Source organism: Paralichthys olivaceus, chromosome 6 (assembly GCF_024713975.1).
Source record: "Paralichthys olivaceus isolate ysfri-2021 chromosome 6, ASM2471397v2, whole genome shotgun sequence".
Classification (NCBI taxonomy): Eukaryota; Metazoa; Chordata; class Actinopteri; order Pleuronectiformes; family Paralichthyidae; genus Paralichthys; species Paralichthys olivaceus.
This window is the reverse complement of record NC_091098.1, coordinates 15,731,435-15,754,908: the sequence shown is the minus strand read 5'-3', so window position 1 is coordinate 15,754,908 and position 23,474 is coordinate 15,731,435. Positions and strand designations below refer to the sequence as shown.

The following is a 23,474-nucleotide window of genomic DNA, read 5'->3' as shown; positions in this document are numbered from 1 at the left end:
TCCCTTGTATAATAAAAAAAAAAACCACAAACCACAGTGAAAAAGTTTTATTTATAAAAAGAAAAAGGAGACAAGTTGAAAATCAAACCAAGTTAAATGTTTTAATAGCTGTAGGGTTTCCTATCTGTGGAGGAGACAAAACCTGTGTCGTGGCACAGATATCTACTGAGGTTGACGCACAGAAATCTGGATGCATGGACGTCGCTGAACATGAGTTACAAACTGGTCCCATGTGTGACTTGATATATTGAATGACCTTCAGCTAAAAGTTTTCTAAACACATAGCAGCAATAGTTAGACTTGGTACACCACCACTCAATTTATTCTTCTATGCTTTGGATGAACAATGAAGGAATGACAAAGTGACAGAATAAAGAAAGTCGTAAATATCTCTTTGCTTCATAGATCTGTGTTCAGAGTAGTTCTGTTTTAACAAAAGTCTTTTTAACAGCAGTGCATGAGGAAAAAAACCCTGACAAATTACCGAGGTAAAGCCCGTCAAATGTGAGTCGCACTTCACGATCCCTTCCAGTGAAATCTAAGGCATTTCTGTGAAGTTAAATTTTCTCTTGGAAATAAACCGTTTCAATCGCTCAGAGAAACGAAAATTTCACATAACAAAAAACAAATTGTTATTGGATGAAATGGTTAATTACATCTAACGGGCCAATGGTTTTCTTTTTTTGTATTATTCCTACATCTCGTATTCACCTCATTTTGGTATGAAGCAGTTCCCTTTTAATGCAGCATCTTACTAACAATGAATGAACCAAAGATTAATGTCTCAGTGAGAAAATTAGAGTATGTATAATGTAAGCCAGAATGAAGTATTATAATGAGGTGATCCTTAGTGTGATATCTATAGTATTGCATTTGTAAGGATAATAAATTAATTGCATAGATCGTCAGACCTTGGGCGTGCTTTATTCCGGACATTTGACGGAAGAGCTAAAGGATGTGGACACAGTACCAGCTGTGAACAGCCATGACACCTGCTGTAGTTGTTTATTGCCCGTGACCCTTGCACACAAACTGAATCTACTGTACATCACTCTGGCAGGATGAGGTAAGTCAAGGTTTTTCTTTTTTTGAGCATATATTTCTTTATCTGTCGTTTCCCCAACGGCTCGGGGCAAAACTCTGTAACAATGCATCTGAACCTATAGCACATAATATAACTCAACCATCGAGAGGAGTCGTTTTCATAAAGCGCCAACATCTATGACACACAACTGAAATGTCCCCCCACAAAAAAACCTAAAATTAAAGCCTCTTTCACATCAACACTGAAACCAAAATGAGAGAAGTGAGCAAACATACAAACAAGCCACAAACCATTTCTCTCTATTTGAAGCACACAGCACACTATCAAAAATAAAATCAAAGCTTCTTTGAAAAATCTTAAAAGTATTTAAAAACAAAACTTAAGAAAACGTTTAAATAAGAAATGGACATGAGGGTGAAAACAAAAAAGTAGAAGCAGATGCAAAAACACGGCAATGGCCACTATTTTTCTACTGACAGCAGCCCGACTGTTCATAACAATCCACCTGTTTAGTGTTTTCGGAACTTGTCCATTCCCACGTCTGTGCAATAACAAGCTCAAACTCAAACAACATCTATCTACTTGTTTCAGAAAACCCTGTTTGGGGTTTGGTGGAGATTCAAGCGTTCCCTTTTATAAAAGAGAAAACACATTGCTTTGTTCAATTTGGTAAATTATTGTCATTAACTGAAGCGTTATACTACACAGAGGAACGAAAATCAAAAGAAAGCCTCCATAAATTTAAATCTCTTATTTACAGACAGCTCTGAGTGAGATGTGATCTCAGTTAAACAACTTTGGATTGAATCGAGTGGAGGAGCTCAAACGTGAAAACAGTTAGACCTTTTTTAAATTTCTTTTTTTGATTATCTCTGGAATGATTTATATTTATTTAGCTCTTTTACAAAGAAGACTGCTCTGTGAAATCCATCAACAGTGAGCGTCATCTCTAAATGTTCTTGTCTTTGTCTTGATTGTCTGAAGCTTTGTCGAGATTGTTGGAACTTTAAATTATTTGAGAGTCAAGTGCCAAAAAGAAGTAAAACCACTCAGAAAGAAAAAAACATGAAACAAAAATTTGCTGCCACTTGAAGAGAAGCTTAATCCAAGTCAGCACCATATCCGACTGAAATATGATTCCTCAGCTTTTTGCTGTCTGTTTTCAGATATTTGCACCAATCAATCAAACCAGGACACGTGAAGCTAGAAACACAACAAATCAAACAATTATGTACAAAAAGGCAGGTTTGAAAGCCTGAAAGTATCAGACACAAAACAAAAGAGACGTAAAATCAGCACATTTTAAAAAAAGGTCAACAAAACATGATAATAAAATAAAAAATGGTGTTGAAATGTTCTTTTCCTGGTTTCACTGTAGTTTTAGAAAAGCATGAGAATGATGCTCAAACCTTTTTAAAACCTATTCAATGTGTCTGTTGGTTTTTTCCTTGACTGTTATCAAAATAGACGCTCCCTCTTCTGTTCCTCCGTCTCATCTCGCCCACCATCCTCCAGCCTTGCTTGTTTGGAGTAAAAGAGTTTGTTTTAAAATATGAGTTTGTAGAAAATGTCTTGTTTTTTTTTTGTCCTGTCTCTGTAACAGTCCATATTCCCCCCGAGCGTCTGGTGCCTTTCATGCAGAGTCACTGTGCCAGGTTTCAGCACTTGGGCCCTTTTGAGAGTCGCTCCGGCTCCAGAGGAAGATCTGACACAAGAGCAGCGTCCTTGAGCACTCACATCATAGCAGGAGAAAACTAAAGATTAAGATGTACAGAAGCACAGAACAGGATCAGAGCTCACCTCTGCCACCTCTTCACTTGTTATGCTGGTAGGAGTAGGTTGTGTGTTCCGTGGGTGTCTCTATGGCAACAGGTTGTTGGACGGCACTTTCCTGAGAGGGAGGCGGCAAAGATCAAATCCATAAGTGACTGTTTCACATAACATGTTGCTGTTCTAGTGAGAAAACGAGATAAAAAGAGGTGGTTACCTCAACTGAGATGTTGGTGGCAGGCACTTGGGTGTACTGGGGGATGTAGGTCCCCTGCATAGATGTGTTTGCAGGCATATACTGCAGGGAAGTGGAAATAATGAGTTCACTGGACGCAGCAGCTACATCAGTGAATTAAACTGTCACACTGACCAAAATTCAGGACGCACTTTAATCACCAATGTTTCAAGTTGCCTCATGCAGCTTTAGCAGTTAAATACTGATGACAGCTCAATGCTTAACTCTAACTCTCTACTCACTGTGCCACTGCTGCCCATGGAGAGGTGGCTGAGCTGCTGTGTCAGGGGCCCCATCATCGAGGTGGGCTGGATGGACATGGTGTGGTCCATCCCTGGAGTCAGGACGGTTCCCTGTGGACACACACACACACACACAGGGTGGTGTTAGACGAAGTGTGTGAACGCAGCAGAATATTAAAAGATTTCAGCTGCAACAAACACAGGAAGGAAAACAAACAGCTTCTGAATACTCACTGTGGGCGGCATGATGTAGGACTGGTGGTGTATCCAGGACGGGTTGTGTACCTGCAGGAACAAGAAAGACGTATCATAAAGGATGAAATTACATTCTATGAGTGGGTTCTATCAATTTAGAAAACTAGTGCGGTGCCTGTTCGAAACCTGCCTGTTAGGAATGGGCCTGTGGTGATGCTGGTTGCAGCTTTCTGAAACTGTAAGAGTGACCTGCAGTAATTGAGCCGCGGAAAGTAAAGACCTGCTGCAGTCCACAGAACCCTGAAGCTGCACCACCGCTGCAGCACAATCTGTTCACCTGAATATTCAAAGTTCAGTGAGGCTCGACTCATACGCAAAACCACGAACTGCAGAGCACTGGTCGCCTGATTATTCAAATTGTATTCCTATTGAACGTACCATGTGTCCAAATCGCACCAAATTCTTTTCTGCATTTCATAGGGACATTAAAAATAAACAGGCCATGTGTGACGGCGATAAGATGAACGGTTCACGAGATATACGAGCCACATACAGACAGATATTTCTAATCCATAGATAGAAGACAAGCTGACAAATTCAGGTATTTTACGTATGAAGCATGTTTTGGAATTTAATGATTGCATTTATTGGTATATAACAGCAGGCCTGGGATTGTCGGTCACACCTTAATGTCTTAACTAACACCCCAGGTTTGAAAGACTAAATAACCCTCCAGTACCTGGTAGGTGGACACGGGTGAATGCATGTATGGGGAGAGGGAAGTTGGTCCGATCATCCGGTTCGGGGCGATGCTGTACGGAGAGGAGTAGAACCTGCAGAAGAGACACAAAGTCATGAAAAACCACAACATGATCCCACTCACACACGAGGGATTCATCACAGCAGAGGTACTGACCCGTTCTGTAAGGCGGTGGTGGGGTCATAGGTAAGGGTCATTCCTCCCTGAAGGAAAAGTGGAAGCGTGTCATTAAGAGGCCGGTCGATGTATCGATGTACGACTACCAAATCTCAGACGATTAAGAAAAGTCATAAACTCACAGTCTCCCCATCTCTCGTCCAGAGCCGGCCGTTCTGCAGATATTTCCCTTGACTCTGACGCTTCTTCTGACCTCCGTCAGCAAATTTGCACAGCAAGGGTTCTGACGGCACTGGAGCGGGGATTTTCAAAATAAGAGCTTATCATGTCAGATGAAAGACAATATTCAGTTTCATGCGTGAGGTAAAACTCTTTGGGACTAGTAATTTGTATCCAAACAACAAAGCTCACCTGGGACTCCAGGTGGAGTCTTGATGTATTTTCCATTGAAATGTTGAATGATGGCCTCACATTTCTCTGTTGACTCCATCCTACAAGGAAAGTTTATGCTTATGAGTGTCTATTAAAAACAATCTCTTCAGCAGGTGTTAATATTTTTTATTATCTCAATATCACCTTTTCATTCATCCTGTACTACCGCAATTTACTGAAATAGTTTTTTTCTATACAAACAATAATTTTCTGTGGTGAAGTGTGTATATCATGCAGATATTCTGTATTTTTTCCAGTGTGTGATAATTAAAGTTTTATCTTATCTTATTTCCAATTGGAGCTGTTCTACCAATATTGGCCACCAGGAGGCTCACTCACCATCATTAATCCTTGACAAAACTGTAAGTTGATCTTCAGCTTGTGTACTGACTACACTCATTTATATGTGTAACTGGGTATTTTATTCGAAGCACATTAGGCTACACCTCACTGATCAACTCACACCCACGGTCCTAACACACATGACCAAACACCCAGAGTTTGTACCTGGCGAAGCCCACTCCTCGGCTGGTCCCGTTGGCGTCACGGAGGATGCGCGTGGAAATTGCCTGGCTGAAGGGCTTCAGCATGTTCTCCAGCTCCTGCTCGTCCATGGACAGAGGCAGGTTGGAGATGTACAGGTTGGTGGGGTCCTGCTCCTGTTGCTGAATACACAGAAAGAAAAAGAAGGATTTACTGTAAGAACTAGGCCCTGTAGTCCCCTTAAATCCAACCAAGCTGCACCAAATGGCAAACACAATTAAAAATCAGTTCTCTAAATATGCCAGATAAGTTTTTTCATCAAGATTCATGAAATATCCTCTGGAAAATCAGTGAAAAGGTCAAAAATGTGATGTTAAAGTAAGTGATAAAACTTCCTGGATCCACCCCCTGAAAAAACAAACAAAGGGAAGTGAAAACATTAATGGAGGTGACGAGTGAGAGCACTTCATTTCCTTTAGTGACAGAATCCAGACTGTATCGTGATAATAGTATGAGGATATGTATATATAACCTTTTAAGAGGAAGTGTGAGCTGTCTGATATTTAGAAGGATGGCAGACAGTTAAAGGAACAGTTGAGACAAGGGATAGAGGTTTTGAGGTTTTGAGGAGAACGTGAGCAGCATTGTTGAGATCTAAGGATTATTCAGAGATGGTGGAGATCTGGCAGGACCTAAGCTGAGCCTCTCTCTCTCCGTTCCTTTCTACTTTTATTCATCCAGCTCTTTTTCTTTCATCATACTCCTCACTTTTTCTCTATCACTCATATACTATTACCGAAATGGTAGAGGACAGGGCAATTGTGAGCAACTAGCCTCTTCAGAGGATGAAAGTGCAGGATCCAGGTAATGCAATATCAAAGCATAATTACATTTCAAATGGCTCCCCGTTCACGGATGATCTAAGGTGATTGCGTGCGCTCGATCGGTGGAGAAATCGCAGCTGAGACATTTTGTAGGAAGACCTTTTGAAATAATCTGAGAAGAACATCTAAAGCATTGTGCTATCATCTCCCCACAAGGCAAACATTATCTTCCCCTTTCCCAGGTCGTAGTATAATAATGTGTCGCTTGCACTCAAGCAGTTATATTCACGTGGCAATCCTGACCTTGAATGCAGACACAGGGGCCGGCTCTGTCATCTTGCATATATCACACAAATTATGCAGCTTTCCCAAATCTGAATTTGAAATAAGAATCTCTCGACATTTCATTTTACACTTTTGAGCTAGGTTGTAGGCTTTTTCCCTCCTTTCTTTGCCTCCTGCTCAAACAAATTTAATTTGAACAACAGTATCTTATAAGATAACCAGTCTGTATCCCCCTCTAACCATTATGCATATTCATTAAACCGAGTACAGATGTGATTAAAAACCTGTAAATGCAGCATGAATTAATTTCCACTCTATAAATAATGCATGTGTAATCTTTGCGACCTGTGGTGAAGGTGATTCCTCCTTCATCCCCCTCTCCTCCTCCTCTTCCTCCCTCACAACGAGCCCGAGCTAACAGCGGAGGAGATGGAACCAATGAGAGTGAGCCGAGGAGATCCGCTGTGGATTTCGACCACGAATGAGTCAGAGTGAGTCACAGAGAAATCTGACACAAGTGTAAGCCTGGCTGTAAACCAGGAGTGAAGGGGTGAGTGAAATCAAGTTATTTTGTGAGCAAGAACCCATATGAATGTCAGTGATCCAGCTTAGCGACAGATCAGCTTTCCCAGGGTGTCGGTGGCGGGCATGTGCGCGTGCTTGCCTTTGAGTGTGTCATAATCTGGTTCAGGCAAGGCTGTTGAAGTGTGTGCGTGTGCCTGTGTGGTGTGTGCGTGTTGTGTGTGTGTTGACAGGGCGGGTGGCTGGGCACAAGGCCCTGCTGACTGGGGAGCTGCTCAGACACTGAGTCAGATGCCACCAGGGAGAACAGATAGGTCCTTTGTGCAGGGAGCTCTGAGACCAGGCCCTGGGACCGGCTCCCCCAACACCGTCATCACTAAGAAGCACAGCACGCTGGCACACATGCACGTACACACGATATACCTCTCTGCATCCGTGCCCTTTTGTTTGTGCACACACATATAAAGTATTCTACGGTGCATTCATATCCCTAAACTTGCTGATGTCAACACTCACCCATATGTGCATCCAGTGCACTGCCCAGGACTCACCCTTGCACTGACGCACTCTAGAAGGCTTGAAAATAATTTTGCTTAGGAACAACCTTTCTGCTGCAAGGACACTGATCCATTCATCTGATATCCACACCGCTCATCTCTTTGAGGGTCACGGGGCGGCTGGAGCCAATCCCAGCTGACGTTGGGCAGGAGGCGAGGTACACTCTGCATATCTATGGTCATTTTACAATTAACCTGCATGTATTTCAATACATCTTTGGACAGTAGGAGGAAGCCAGAGCACCTGGAGAAAACCCACACAAACACGGGGAGAACATGCAAACTCCGCACAGAAAGATCCCGGCTGAAATGGGATTCAAACCTGTAACCTTGTTGCTGTGAGGCAACAGTGCTTAACGCAGCACCACGCAGCCCAATAAATAATTAATAATTCATCCTTCAACCATCACCATCGAAATATTTGTGATTTTTTTTTCCCATTTGCAGAAGATTTAACTTTTAAATAAACACTGACAAATCGTGACATCTCATGCAGGGTTCTTACCTTGGCCATCTGAGCCTGCACTCCACCGGCCTTCAGCGCAGTCACGGCCTTCTGAGCTGAAGCTGGATTGTCAAAGTCAACAAATCCATAGCCTGCAGGGACGGAGACATACAGCGAGACATATGAGCTACAAAAGCAAAACTTTACTGAGAAGGGCGAATTAGCAACGTGACCTTAGAACTGAAATATTTCACACAAACTTAAGCAGAGATGACAAACTGTCTTATGCTTGTGCCGTTGTACCACCTCTCTGTTGTTGATATGCAGCGAAAACATCAGCAACTGACAGGATAAGGTGTCGATACATAAATCATCTACTGAAGACACTCGTTTCAATCAACTAGGGAGGCACGATCCAACAATACAAAACATAATTGGATGCTAAGTATATCTCCATCCATTGTGAATTCAGTTTTTCCTGTTTACAATCTGCCACAATCGTTGTTACAATAAAATTATGGTAATAAAAATAGAAATATGATGAATTATGGATTTTATTTTTTCACATCTCAGATTTATTGACTCAAGTAACAAAACACTGAAGACATAACAGAACTTAATGTCACTTAGTAGAGCGCTGAGGCTTTCTTCCAACAGATCCAGATTATTAACTTGATCTGCACCAAACTGTTCAAACTCATAGATCTTAACACCGTTAATTTGTCTGACTCATACATTTTTCATAAGATTCAAACATTACTTCCTGAGAAATTAACAAAAAATAGACAATTGTTTAACAAAAATGTAAAAAAAATGGGGTTGTATAAAGGGACTGTTGGGCCCTTGCAGAGCAGAGTGTCACTCTATACAAATGCATTTATTTAAATGTTATTTATCCAGTCCTCCCTATTACTTGTTATGTGATACTCAACAGTTGTTTTCACAAAGATTGCACAACCTCTGCTTCTGATCTACACCTTTATATTTTCCAGTGAGGCTCCTTCTGAAATGATGTCACATGCTGACGTACTTTTCTCTAAACCTCTGCACAAAACTTTGTTTCGACCTGTTGTTTGCACCTCACCTTTGCACTTGTTGGTGGTCTTGTCCAGGATGGCCTTGGTGGATACGATTTTCCCGTACCTGAAAAACAGTGAGGTTTACACTCAAAAGACCGTCCTTGCACTGTGTACTGAAAATAAATACCTGTTTACATTCAATATTAGCATTGCAACATTGCTGACGCAGTGCGGTTTCTCCCTAAACTTAACACACCCTAAGAGAGGGTGCTCCATGATGACTGAATTACAATTCACCTGACAGATTCAGTGCAGTGACACTCGATACGGCTCCACCATCTGATAATGAACGATGTGCATAGGGAGATCTTCAGAGAGGGCGGTGGGACATAAATTACATGAAGAAAGAGGTGTCCTGTAGGTTTCTGCACGCTAGATAAAACTATAGGATTTCTTTATCGTGTTTACACACAGAGACACACAGGGAATCATACCTCAATCCAACATGATGTGAAAATATGATAAAATGTGTATTGCTGTACTTTCAGATTGCTTCACAATGAACTACCAATATGCTGTTTTTTCTTCAGAGCTGGTCGGCCATGGATGCTGCAGATGCACAGGATAGTGGGCAAATGCTTCTGTGAGGCAGTGTCTATCAGTTCCCATCTCTCCCGGCATGTGCATGCAGTGTAATCTGATATGCCTCTCCTTGGCTGTCCTGTCCAACGCTGGCTCCCAGCCATACTCTCGTTCTGCTAACCAGCTTCTCTCCAGGCAGCATTAAACCCTCCACTGGGTCTTAGTGCCCCTCATAAAGCATCCAGCTTTTCATCCAGTGACACTGCACCAGCGCCACATTTCATCTGAGCTAGAGTCGCTTTCATGGTGCAGGGTATGGATAACTTTCAAGTGATGATGAGTCATATGTCAGTTCATCTGTTGGATTACTCTGAATTGTAACTTCAGGATCGCTTTCCTTTTAATAAAATGAAATTGGTAAATCTCTACTATTTACATGATGCACAGTCAATGTACAGTACGCACGATACTGACTGTCAATAGTGTTTTTGAGCATGTAGAAGGTCGGATATGTTACAAAGGCCAAAGTCCGCAACAAAGGGATTCCATCCCTCCCACAGAAAACACAGCTCCTGAAGAGCCTGAAACACTTTGTTTGTCCCCTTTAAAGTGCTTACGTCACCAAATAACATGCAACGTGTTCAACAACTGGCTTGTTTGGCTCAATTTGGTACAAGGCAGAACCAACGTCATTATTAGCAAGGCTACAATGGTGTTTACAGTTGATCAGGAAGCTCTCTGGGTAATTTGCGACACACGCTCTAAAAGAAGCATCACAGTAATGTACGGTATGAGACAAGATAATGCATATTTTAAATGTTACAGCATTTATGTGAACTTATTCTGGTAGACTCCCAAAATAAAATTAGAAACCTTTAAATGGGCACCTGTGAAAATGATTCTAAATGACTGATTTGGATACTACCACAGCAGACTACTGCATGTTGTATGTATAAAAATAAACATTATATTGATATATAAGTATTGATGCACAGTGTTTTACATGAATTAAAACCATTCAGCTTCAAGAAAGAGAAAAGCGACCACTGGTTTGATCCTAAAACCATCTCTTCTTCCTTATACTTGAGTATGTCGTTCCAACAGACTGAGAGCTAACTTACATACAGACACCGTCATATGGCATGTTCGTTTCCTCACCCAATTCTCTGCAAATTGAATCTATCCAGCGTTAACATGAAAATCTTTTGTATTATGCATTTGACCTCATATATAACATTATTATTTCATGTTTCATTTCTGATTCTAAACCATAAGCTGCAGCCACATGGACTGGATGGATGTGCCAACATTGTATTCCTATATATTCACATACATCATAAATGTGGGCACACAGCTCGGGTTAAGTCTCCAAAGAACTCCCCTCTACCTCACAAGTATTTACTTGCTGCTCTTCACTGCTCACACAGTTGAGATACTCATTTGTGTTTAGAGGTCTTGGACCTTATGATGCAGAATGAAAAGAGGGGCTGTAGAGACTCAGCCATGTGTGAGAGAGCACAGCACACAGGGACCAGCCCGACATCCGTCCATGGTCAACCACCAGAGAAAGGAAGTGGGGCGCGGCAGCGAGTTACCCACAGAGCAACTGCAGGGGCTGGAGATGAAGAACCAACCCCCAATCCCCTCCTCTCATCCCTCGCTCCCATCTCGCAGTGTGCATGCTACCAACTCTCCACGTGGGGGAGGGGAGCTCGGGGAGTCCTCCATGTACATGAACTACTCAAACTTGAGTAAAGTCTGTATATATATTCCCCCTCATGCGTTGTCTTCCTGTTTTACATCCTGATGTTAGAGCATTTCCCTAATTAGCCATCACCGGATACAGCATCCCATCTCAGTCTCATATAACCGAGGATTAAGTCGTCCCTTATTGTGCAAATTTCATGCAGTGATTTTATCTGCTGTGTAAAAGCAGAAATACGAGAACTGCCCCCACGGAAAACACCACCTGACACACAAACCCTGAACTCCATTCACTCCTCCCCCCCTCTGATTCTCTCCATCCACCCTCCCCCCCTCTCCATGCCATTGCCCTTGTTTGCCTTTCCCTTTCCCCTGGGCTCGCCGTTTCCTGTTGGGTTGGGCAGCCTCATGTGGGCCATATCTTCCAGACAGCTGTAAAATAGCAGGCCTCTCCCTCCCTCCCTCTCCTTCTCTCTCTCCCTTATTCAATCTATCCAGCCCCCTTTTTTCCCTCCTTTTCTCTCCCTCTTCTGGTTCTCATCACGAGCTACAGATTTCAATTAAGCAAGTCGAGATCATTCATCTCAGCACCACTTGTTTTGAAGTCCCAAAACCGACGATGCAACAAACATATCAGATGGATTGGATGATGCCGCTGTTTGATGTCTGACTACACGCTGCCCACAACAGAGTTTCTCAAAGACTCACGCTCACGCTGTTGCAACACACTGCAGAATACTATAAATAAATACTTATAAAGCGCAGATGAGCCGTAATTCATGTAGAGTAGGTTAAATGTCAAAGACTAAGCTAGAGCAGACACACAGGGAGAATTAGCAGACTAAACACTCTGTACCTGGTTGTTGGAAAGTCTGTGCTTAGCCGTGCCAAACTGAGAGCTCTTAGTTTGCAGACCAAATGATTGTTGGTTTTTCCATAAGGCCACTACATGATGGGTGCTGGATAAAAAAATGTGGCTCTCTTCCCTGTTCCAGGAATACCTGCTAACGTGTGCTGGAAATGAATGTGCATTTCCAGTGTGAGGAAGCCATCCATCTTCTGTGTTTGCCCATGTAGTAATGCAATCCACTCAATCTTTTAGACAAACCATCTATCCATCCGCCCATCACTCTGCTCTATCGTAATCTACTCTGCTCCTCTAACCTGCTTCGTGTTCGTAGAGGGGAAGCCGGATAGAGATTTATTGGGTGTCTTAAGTAGACGCTAAAGCAATAGGTTTCTGGTCGACTTACGGCTGACAGAGTTTGACCAGATCCTGGTCTGTGGTTCCCGGGTGGAGGCCACGGATGTACAGGTTCGTTTTGCTCAGTTGCTCTCCTCCGATGCTGCCACTGCTGCTGCCGCTGCCTCCGCCATTGCTGATGGTGTTGGTGTTGCTGCTGCCATTGTGGTTGTTGTTGGGGCTTGAAAGAGCCATCTGATGGTTGGAGGGGGACACATACGGCTGCTGCAGAACAAAGAAAGGCCATAGTTACATTTAAGATGGTGCAGTCGTACAAATGTGCAATGAGGTGGACGTGGTCGCTGGATGAAGTGGATATGAGGCAAGAACAGCTGTTTGATGGTTCACTTACTGACTTGCTCAAACTACAGGCTTATGGGGAGAAAATCCATTAAGAACACAATTAGCCAGAACATGAGTAACAGTGGCTGGTTAGTCCAACGACATGATGTCAAACGTCCTAATTGGGTCACAGAGTCAGAGCCGGGATATAGATACTAATTTCATTGCTTCTTCTGACTTGACGGATCAGGTGAGATGGGTATATATACAGTATATATATGTATGTATGTTCCTTTACTTTGACTTGTAGGTGTTTTCCTAGGGCTATTCATTTATTTTGCATTCTTGAAAAGGTCATAATAAAATCACATGTGAGTTTTTGAGACAACCTACTGCAGGCTCTGCTTATTTATAAAAATAAATCATAGATTTCACAGATACTTAATATTTATCCTCGAGTCTCTGTAAATCCTCAGCAGGGATAATGTCTAAAGCCTGATGAGTAATAATTGGTACTTTCAAACAAACTAATTGGTATGGGCATTTATGTTTGCTGATGTGAAGATACATCATATATACATATATACATTTTACACAAAAGATATGTATTTATTTTCTTAACTTAAATTATATGTTTTTAGTTGTATTTGTGTTTTTTATTTATGCTTATTTATAATAAAGTTTACAGTTACACTGTAAAATATCAAGCTCCTTCTTTACCATAAGTTTGTTAATGGCAACAATAGGAATCATTGCAAAATTCTTTTCACTGGCCAATATATCAGCATCAGAATTTGTTTTACTCCTCAATATCTGTATCAGCATCAGCCCCCAAAAATCCATATGTGTCAGGCGGTAATTTAGTCCAGTATATCCTGCTTGACAGGGAGATGAAATGAACTTTGCCTCTACTGCTCTACATGTATGTTACAGCAAAAATAAATGATCTGCAATGTTTTAACATTGAGTGGAATACCAACCTGACCCTGTCTAGTAAAACACTGTTGCCTGTAAACATGCATCAGAGAAGGCCAGGACACAGAATCATTCACTGCTGTGTTTGACATCTGATGCACATTATACATTGATTATCATCTTTTACGGGTTGTATATATCAAGACTTTACCTTAATTATTATTTGTGTAGGAACGCCAAACCAGATGACCTAATTTTGAAAACCTCTGAGAAAAGCAACTTTTGCCTGAAGAATAAACTGTAAAGAATTACAGCACACACGGGAACTGAACTCTCCAACCAATGCAAAAAAACAATAAAAGTGTAATATTAAATCTGGCTGGAATTAATGTGACTTCGTTCTGCTGCATGAGAGGCTTTAAAGCTGTGGTTTGAAGCTGAAACTGTTTTCGCTGGGGGTATTTGAAACAGTTCCAATCCAAACTGTTCACAGGAAGATCTGTGGACTATCAACATCAGCCAGTACATTGTTTCTGGAAAGACATTATAATACTTGCTTTTTCAAAAATGCTCAGTGCTTTCAGCAGCACAGACCGAATTCTAGTCACCACCATTGTCTTGGGGTGTTTGCAGAAACACCACTTATTATAGCACAGTACTTTGCGTACAGATTTATGCATATCACTGATGCATTGGTAATTTTATGTGGTGGCTCTTTTCAGCGATTCAACGGCCACGATTTGAAACTGAAATGTCTAAACTGAGTTTGTCAGGAAGTGAAATGTCAGATAAGTTTGGCTTTGGTGTTGCCTCCTTCCTCTCAGTGCCAGAGGAGGAGGAACCATTTGATTAGTTATGGTCAGCAGGCCCGGCCCCAGGGAACAATGGGGTGGCTTGTTGGACACCACAAGGTCAGCACTGGACCACCAGCTTGTTAAAAGAGGAGGAGCTGTCAAAAGACTGCTGGAATCAAGCTAATTGTGTCCTCTCTACTTCTCTCTGCTGTGGCTCTGATGAAAACAACTGGCAGATTCCTGAAACCAAAATCTTTAAGGCAACATCACATTTTATCAAAACTCTGAGGTTAAACAAAAAAATCTGATTTAAGCATTTGTTTTATCATCCGAAATGTTACAAAGCTCTCTGTGAGATACAGTCGCTGAAAACCGCCCTGTATGCCTGGGAGGATAAAAGGAAGCAATAACCAAACTGCAGCCAATCGACAAATCCCCAACTAAACAAATGTTTATTGGCTGGAAATCATGTCATTATAGAAGTTCAACAACTCCACCTGAGATTGCAGCAAAGGATAGGACAGCAAAAGTGCAGCATTCAATTATATCAGTATTTATTATGCCTACTTTATGATTGTCTTTCAAACTGCTGCTTTGTCTTTTGAATGACAAAGGTCCTGAGGAACGCAATTTCATTCCACTGAATGTTTTGAAGATATGGCTGGGATGAGAAATAAACTTTATTTTCTTCATTATTGGCTATAGTTGGATGTCCTCCTTTCCTGGAAGACAGTTACTACTCTTTTGACACTGTATGTTAACATTAGATTAACATTATTCAAAGTCTAAGATTTGTCACTATTTCTGACACAGTTTAAAATGGTATTCAACATTATTACATTTATTACTCTTGGTGAAATTCTTTTTCCTTTAATCCGTGTCTGTAATAATAAAAACATTAAGCACATTTCATAATGGAATCTATAAAAATCTATAAAATATGAATCTGCCTAATCTCTCTGATGTGAATTACTTCTTAAATGAAACAGAGTTACTTTTCTTTATTATTCAATTGCATTCAATTCAATTTTATTTGGACGTCAAGGCACTTCACATTTATGACAGTCGAGACCATGGGGACACCCAACAGTTCCCACAATGAGCAATTCATACATTACTGTGTTTATGATAAGGAGCAGGGTCATTTAAATGTGCTGCCTCTATATAGACCACGTGAGTTTCAAACCTAGATCTTTAGCCATCTACAGGCATTTGATTAGGAAAACCACCCTATTATAATAATTACCTCACAAAATGTGTACTCTGACTGGATGTCTCACTTATAACCTGCCATCCATCACGCACCACCATCAGGGAGGCACCTGAGCGGTACCAATCTCATTCTGCAGCATTTTAATGAAGCCGAACATACAGCCAGAGTCAGACAGAATTACCTTGAGCCACAAAGAACAAACAGTGTGGCCCCTACAGAGGCCCTGTCTCAGCATCATGGGGCCATTCTGAGATTACATGAAGAGACAGAAGCTACTGGGACACCCTGAATCCACTGAGACTCCAAATTCTGAAAAACTGAGCATTTAAGTATCGAGGAGAACACATCAAATATTGATTTGATACTGCACGAGTGATTATCTTTGAAAGCATCCTCCCTTTACTTTTAGCTTCTCTACTACACGCTCAGTTTAGTACTTTATGTGTATGATAGCAACAATCTTTCAGACACAACTGAAAAGTGATTTTATTGTGATTGGGTTTTTTTGTATCCCCACTTCCGAGCTGCCGAATGTTTTTCAAACCGTTTTGGATTTATCCCTCCGAGCTCACTCCCCATCTTTTTTTAGTCAAGCTGAGAAAATCACAGTGCTTCACACGACCCATTCATCTCCGTCTCTAATCTCCCACTCTTCTTTAGCGTCAATAGTACGCTGTTTGTTTTTCCACAATCAGGAACCTCTCTCTGTGCTTTCCCTTGGCTGCACTGTGGGCGGCCTTGAACACACTATCAGGGGGGATGCACCTGCAGAGGCCTGGGGAGATCGAATCTGACGGGGGGCTGAGCCCGAGCCCAAGCCTGGCTAGTGAGGCCTGTCTAATTGGGATCTGAGCTTGTTAGCGGAAAGTGCTAATCCCTCTCATGTGCTCTCCAGTCAGAAGGTAGAGTCTCATTAAGACCGCTCTGCTAGGCTCCTTCTGAGAAAAGGATGGCAGCGAGTCAGCGCCAAACCTTCTCCCCATCTGTCCCAGTGCCTAGCGCTGGCTCCAGGTGTTCTCTGTAAGGATACGCCTGATGTGCTGCTACAAAACATGCATGCAGAGGAGCACAAATGCAGTTAGGATCAACAAAATCTCTGAGCCCATCAGCTATCATCTGTTGACAAAGTAGCATGTAGGGGCCGATAATCTGGAGTGTCGAACATTTCTCCACTCAAAACACACAATTGGTGATTTATGTCAAGACAACATGTTGGCTCATCTCTATTAAAAGCTATCTGCATACGAAGGCAGATGAATTAAGGAGCATTTCGGTCAATGTGTTCTTCCTCTTTTTCTCCCCACACAGACTGTTTACCTGTGAGCAACAAAAGCTTGGATGCTCAAACGTGATTGGTCAGAAATGGAATTGGATTAGACACAGGAACCTGAAGGCCTCGAAATCTTGTCCCTCGACTACAGATTTTTCACATTCACATGCAGAATCTGATCCAGATCCATTGATCCAGATTATGACCAACAGAAAATATGATGACTGTCTTAAATGTTCACTATCGGGAAACACAAATCTAATTTTACAGGATCTGTTAGAGTCCAAGAGGACAGATGGACCCTCCCTATCCCACTGTCTAAGTGCCCCTGAGCAAACCACTTACTCCCCCAACATCTGCTCCCCGGGCACTGCCATAGTAGCTGCCCACTGCTCCGTGTGGTCGCTGTGTGTCGTGTTCCATGTGCTGTGTTCACACGGACGGGTTAAAGGCAAAAGGTCAATTTCCCCATTGCATGTAGCTTGTGTGTGCATGATTGTGGGATAATAAAGGAATCTTAATCTTATAATATCAAATGAGCCAAAAACTCTACTTGTTACTCTTCACCTCACATCCGCCTGCATATCTGTTTACGCTGCGCACATGAATCACACAGTGAATTCTTTACATTCCTTTGCGATGCACAATTGTTTGTGTTTCTCTGCTGGAGGAGGACAGGGGTTGTGGGGGGCACGGTTTAAAATCAGAGGTGAAGCTGTTGGTGTTAAATTAAACTACATTCCTGGAGGCATCACAGCTCTGTGGGAACTGGGCAATTTGACAAGACAAGATCAACTCTGAGAAACACAGGAAATCCTTCTTTGCGTACACAAAGCCCATACTTATTTACAACCGGCGTACTCTTTTTACGATGCGTGATAATTTAATCCTGCCCAAGAACAAGTGATGCTCGGTCGCTCTCAGCCACTCGGCAGAGAGAAGCTGGAAACGTATAGAGCTCTCACATCCCCATTAATATAAGTCTGCAGCTATAGTTGCAGAGAGATCAATCAGCTCTTTGTGTTATTATTACAGTTGTGGGAGAAGCATAACCACAGTAAGTGGCCTGCACAGTATGGTGCAGAGAGAGAGAGAGAGAGAGAGAGAGAGAGGGTGTGTGCTCAAGGCAGCGGCTGAAGACTGATGGTGTGATTACAGTTGGAGGGAGCAGAGGTGAAGCCTGTAGGGAGCGCAGGTGACTCAAGGACTTCTTCATCCGAGAGACAACAATGGAGGGCTGAGTGAAACAGGATGCGCGTCTTAAACTCTACAGCAAAGATATGCACCTGATTGTCTGACACCTGAACGCAACATCCCTCTGGCACCATGATGCTTTTGTCCAAGTGATGCTGACGCTGCTTCAAAAACCGTCTTAAGGTCAAACCCATTTAGTTCTGTCATTCATCTTTATCCCGATAAAAATAAAAGTCAGAGGGGCAAGTGTCGAATATATCAAATATTTCAATAAGTTGATCAGTATACTGCTCATCATTATTAACATCATAATACTTTGCATTACTATACAGTATCGTTTCAATAATGGATAATAAACTGTCATAATCATTATCACTATAGGAGATATTGCGCATATGAGTAAACGACATATCTTGAACGAGAGAGAGAGATCTTAAAGGTTTCCTACCTGCTTGGCAACAGAAACCTTAAAAGGCACCGTAGAAAAGATCATAGTGTTATAGACACTATCTCTTCCTATTATATTTCTGCAGCTGCAGGCCGAAGAAAAAAAAAGTAGTGCAATAAGGTGAGAAGAACCGCACGAAAGTGATGAAAATCCTTGGCGTCCTGTGGCTACAAGGTGAGATGCCTCTTCGCTCTCCTTCTGCTGACTCAATCCAGATTTATTAAAAAACACAAAAATCTCAAAATAAGTCTGTTACCGTATGTGACGAACAGAGCAGAAAGTAAAGTCTCCGGACAAAAGAATTCATCAGTCGGAGGAATGTTCAGCCTCTCCTCTCTATGTGAACTCAACCACTGACAGACGAGAAATCGAGGTATGTGAAACACACAGGGGAGAGAGGGAGGGGGGGGGGGGGGGGGGGGGGGAGACTTGGGGCAGTTAATCGAAAGCAGAGGGGAGGGAGGGGGGGGCTCTTAATCCTTTTCTTTTCTCCGCCCTTTTTCTTGTAGTAAAAAGACACAGACCAGGGGCTTACCACTTGACGCTGGATTTACAAGTCTCCTCTCTGTGTGTGACTTTGGCACGATGCAAAATGAGTAACCCCCCCCCCCCCCAAAATAAAGTGTGTGCATGTCTTCTTCTTTCAAGGAACAGGTTTGAGTTTGCAGAGCCCCCACCTTTCTTGAAATGAACACACTGTGTGAATCCTGGATTCCAGGAATTCCAGGTCATTAATCTGAGCAATCTGAATTCCTGCCAGCCTTGAGGCAAAGGGAAGGGAAGGGAATAACACGGGGGGGGGGGGGGGGGGGGGGGTGTTTGATTTCAGCTTTGTGGAGACTTAAGTCAAAAAAATGCTGAGAGGCAGGCGTCGACGTACTTCATAGTATAAATACTTTGAAAGCGTATACGGCATGAGAAATGGTTTACGCTTGCTGCAAACATCCTGTTGATGTATGTCCCAGAATTTCTATACCTGTCTGTACAGAGCGAAAGATAACAATGCCTCATCATGAATTATTCACATGAGACAACACGATTCAATCAGTACGGGATCTTCACTAACATCTCACATGGCTGCACTGTGTTACATCTATATTGAATATATATATATATAGTGCAGAAGAAAACAGATAACAATTTTACCCCATGAATTATTCATATGACAAGATATATGACAATATGCAATCAGTACTGGTCAATACAACTGATCTACTAATCCTACATGGCCACATCTATTTTGAATATGTTGTATTCTTTTACATATTGCTTATGTAGCTGATACCTTGAGATCAATAAAGTACATCTATCTATCTGTCTGTCTATATCATCCATCCATCCATCATCTATCCATCCACCTCTATCTGTCTGTCTATATATATATCATCCATCCATCTATCATCTATCCATCCACCTCTATCTGTCTGTCTATATATATATATCATCCATCCATCCATCATCCATCCATCCACCTCTATCTGTCTGTCTATATATATATCATCCATCCATCCATCATCCATCCATCCACCTCTATCTGTCTGTCTGTCTATATATATAATCCATCCATCCATCATCCAACCATCCACCTCTATCTATCTATCTGTCTGTCTGTCTGTCTGTCATCTATCCATTCATCCATCCATCTCTATCTATCTATCTATCTATCTACCTATATATCTATCTATCTATCTATCTACATGCCCTGTGTTACATCTATATAAACTCTAACATGGGCTTTGTAACTTTGCTCTTTTCCACAGTGCCATGCATGCAGCCCCTCTCAGTCATCGTTAGCAGGAAAGAAGGGGTGGGGCATATGTGTACGCGTAAAAGACAGACAAGGGGAAAAAAACTTTACGAACTTGTGCGTAATTCAATGAAAAAACCTGTATCTAAGCCAAGTGGAGCTGCTTCCACCACAAATAAAGTCCAGTAACAAGTAGTAAAACAAACGTCTTCCATTCGCAGCCTGTGGAGATTCAGCATCTCCGGGCAGTTTGTGCGCCGCTCTCCTCTCCCTGTGGCTCCGTGTCGGAAGAAGAGCAGCGGACACACGAAACTGTGGCAGAAATGAAAGAGGCAACAATGTGTCGGTCCTCCTGTGTTGGTTTGTGTCACAACAACAACAACAACAACCGGAGAGAAGCCTCCAGCAGCGGGTGGAGGGAGAGTTTAAACGCCGCCTGTGATCCACTTCTCAAGGACACTGCAGCTTAAACAAGCGAGCGGCTTTTTAACCGGGCTCCAAACGCAGCACGGCACCGACAAACCACTGTGTTCCTCAGCCGCACAGGAGGAGAGGAAGGAGGAGAAGGAGGAGAAGGTTGTTGTTACTCACCTTCTTGATGTTTTTGCCGGAGTAGCCGTTGTACGGGTTGATTCCTGTCCTTGGCGGCACAGAGAGCAGCATTTTTACGCGGCGCCGTGTCCGGAGGAGCAGAGAGAGCCGAGGCGGTCAGCTGACGTCAGCCAGGAAGAGAGAGAGGGAGGGAGAGAGAGAGAGAGAGAGAGAGAGAGAGCCAGGTTGGAGTCGCTCTGCCCAACACTACTCACCATATACACACACTGCCTGTATACTTCTCATATACTACCGATTTATATATTACTGATATATACTTCTGATAGATGTGACTTTATTTCAGCACTCCTCTAACTGCTTAATGATAATTAAATAGTAATAATGAAAATATAGATAAGTCAATTATATGTTAAGATTGAAGGGAAAGTGCAGTAGCACAGATATGAAATAAACGTATGCATATATATATATATATATATATATATATATATATATATTGACTCTTATATATTGATCTGAGTACCCTTTAGAATGATAGCAGACATGTATTTTATATAAAAATGGGTATAATTTCATAGATATATAATATAACAATGTAAAGATATCTATGTATATCTAGATATTTATACGTGTGTATATATATCTATGAAAGTCACTTTGGATTAAAGCGTTGGTAAATGTTAAACTGATAAAATACAATTAATGGACACTTACGCGCAAAAGGACCTGTTTACGTGTTTAGTACAGTGGTGAGTTGTTGTGGAATGAAAAACAATGTTACATTTCTCTTACAATCATACATACATTAAATTCATTTACACTTTATTATTATTATTGTAATGAGATTATTGTTATAAATAAAATCACATAAAACAAATATAAACAAAGTGTGGTTAAATCATGAAATATAATTAGAAGAGATAATCTCACATGTAGTGAATATATAGGCTTCTGTATTTATATATATATATATATATATATATATATATATGTTTCCCCTTGAATCTTCAGTTAATGTTTTTAGCAACTGAGTTTAGTGTCAAACTAAATAAGCTTCAGGTCAAGGGGCGATAATGCACCAGAGACGAAAAGGAATAGCTCACCACTACTATTTCCTGAGTATGAAGTATTCTTCACCATAACATGGGATAACTTCAACTCTTACAATTTCTCTATTTTCTGAAACAAGTTTAACTGAAGTAGTTAAAGCTGCAGTTTCCTAAACTTACTCAACGTGAATGACAAAATGTTCTAATGGAGAATATTATGCTTGTTTAACTGAATCTATTGAAAATGATCATTCAGGGCATTGTCAGCCATTCATCATTTAAAATAAAAGGCTCATTGCTGAGGAGAATGTACAGTTTGGTGTTGTTCCAAATCTTTGGGAGAAACTGCTGTCATTCATATGCACACGTTCATTACAATTCCTCCAGTTTGTCATCTGGGTGACACTATAGGGTTAATTAAGTAGAGAGGTGAAGGGAGGAACTGAAAACACCTGATACCAACAGGAAAAATAAACAAATCATTTTACAAACTCAAATGTCACAGCCTCATCTTCTTATCTAAAACAAATTGTGGCTCAGTGACATCAAAGGCAAAGCGGATGTGTCCCCTGAGGGTGGAAAAGCATTGATGGTCATAATGGCACATTAAACAAATGATATTTATCTATTGTTAGTTGAGGCTGGATAACCATTATCTACAGCAATAACAGGGCTACCCAGTGACATGGATAAAAGAATAATAACCACTGAAAATGTTTTCACATATAGGTAAAGGGCTGATAGCTTACTGAAATCTAATAATCAGAAAACCTAGACATCCTCTCTCTGCTGTTAACTTGTACGACAATAAGAGACTACAATGAAATTGAATGTATTACTTTTGAAATAAACTAATAGTATACATAAGATACAGTATGTAAAGTTAGATAATGCAAGTTACACATTTAATATGACACAACTGGAGCCATAATTCGAATTACTTGTTTTTGGATTTGACCCTAACGCTTGTTAACTGCCCACATTATCCTGCATACCCCTGCCTTTTTATCTGTCGTCATGCTTTTACATGGCTCTCATCATATGAATAAAAAAAGTGTTGGTATCAACAGAAGTTGCTTAGCAACTAAATCCCATGTCCCATTTGCCTTGTCTTGCGTATCCGGACTGATTAACCCTCAAGTGTGTAGGAAACATGTTGTTGTTTACTCAGCCATGTCAGGTGTGTTTTTTTTTGTAACCATAGCATTTAAATAAATAAGATTCAGCACCACAGAAATGTGCACTTATGTTGATGTACATGCACAAGGGATTTCATCCTGATTTCATCATGATGGGCGAGTCAGACAGATGGGAGAGGCTCAACTGAATTCATAATCTCTCTCTCTCTCTCTCTCTCTAGATACACACACACATGGACATAGTCAAAACTTGATGCTTTGGTTGCATTTCCGTAAAAATAACATTGCTCTGAGTTGCCATCATTCTCTGCAGCTAGATATTGACATTTTTTTGGACTAGACCACAATTAGGTCACCCAGAGTTGTTCACTCCCCCTGCTTCGATCCATGCAATGTTTTGATATGCGTGTA

General features: G+C 41.5%; 1 protein-coding gene across 3 annotated transcripts; it reads right to left on the bottom strand.

Moving 5' to 3' along the window:
* Positions 1-32: 32 nt before the first annotated feature.
* Positions 33-21,254, bottom strand: LOC109635183 (RNA-binding motif, single-stranded-interacting protein 2-like). Of its 3 annotated transcripts, XM_020096177.2 has the most exons (14): positions 20,915-21,092; positions 12,471-12,685; positions 8,997-9,055; positions 7,973-8,064; positions 5,304-5,461; positions 4,776-4,855; positions 4,547-4,656; positions 4,404-4,450; positions 4,227-4,320; positions 3,527-3,577; positions 3,293-3,403; positions 3,033-3,113; positions 2,846-2,936; positions 33-2,750 (listed from the first exon to the last, which is right to left on the bottom strand). In XM_020096177.2, exons 1-13 carry the CDS (start codon positions 20,984-20,986, stop codon positions 2,859-2,861), a joined length of 1,248 nt encoding a protein of 415 aa, XP_019951736.1. In that variant the 5' UTR covers positions 20,987-21,092; the 3' UTR covers positions 33-2,750; positions 2,846-2,858. The 3 variants fall into 3 exon arrangements, 2 of the variants coding, with proteins under 2 accessions (XP_019951736.1, XP_069383125.1); XR_011243243.1 differs by lacking the exon at positions 3,033-3,113 and having other exon boundaries at positions 2,846-2,998; positions 20,915-21,253; XM_069527024.1 differs by lacking the exon at positions 3,033-3,113 and having other exon boundaries at positions 33-2,998; positions 20,915-21,254.
* Between the last annotated feature and the right edge of the window lie 2,220 nt (positions 21,255-23,474).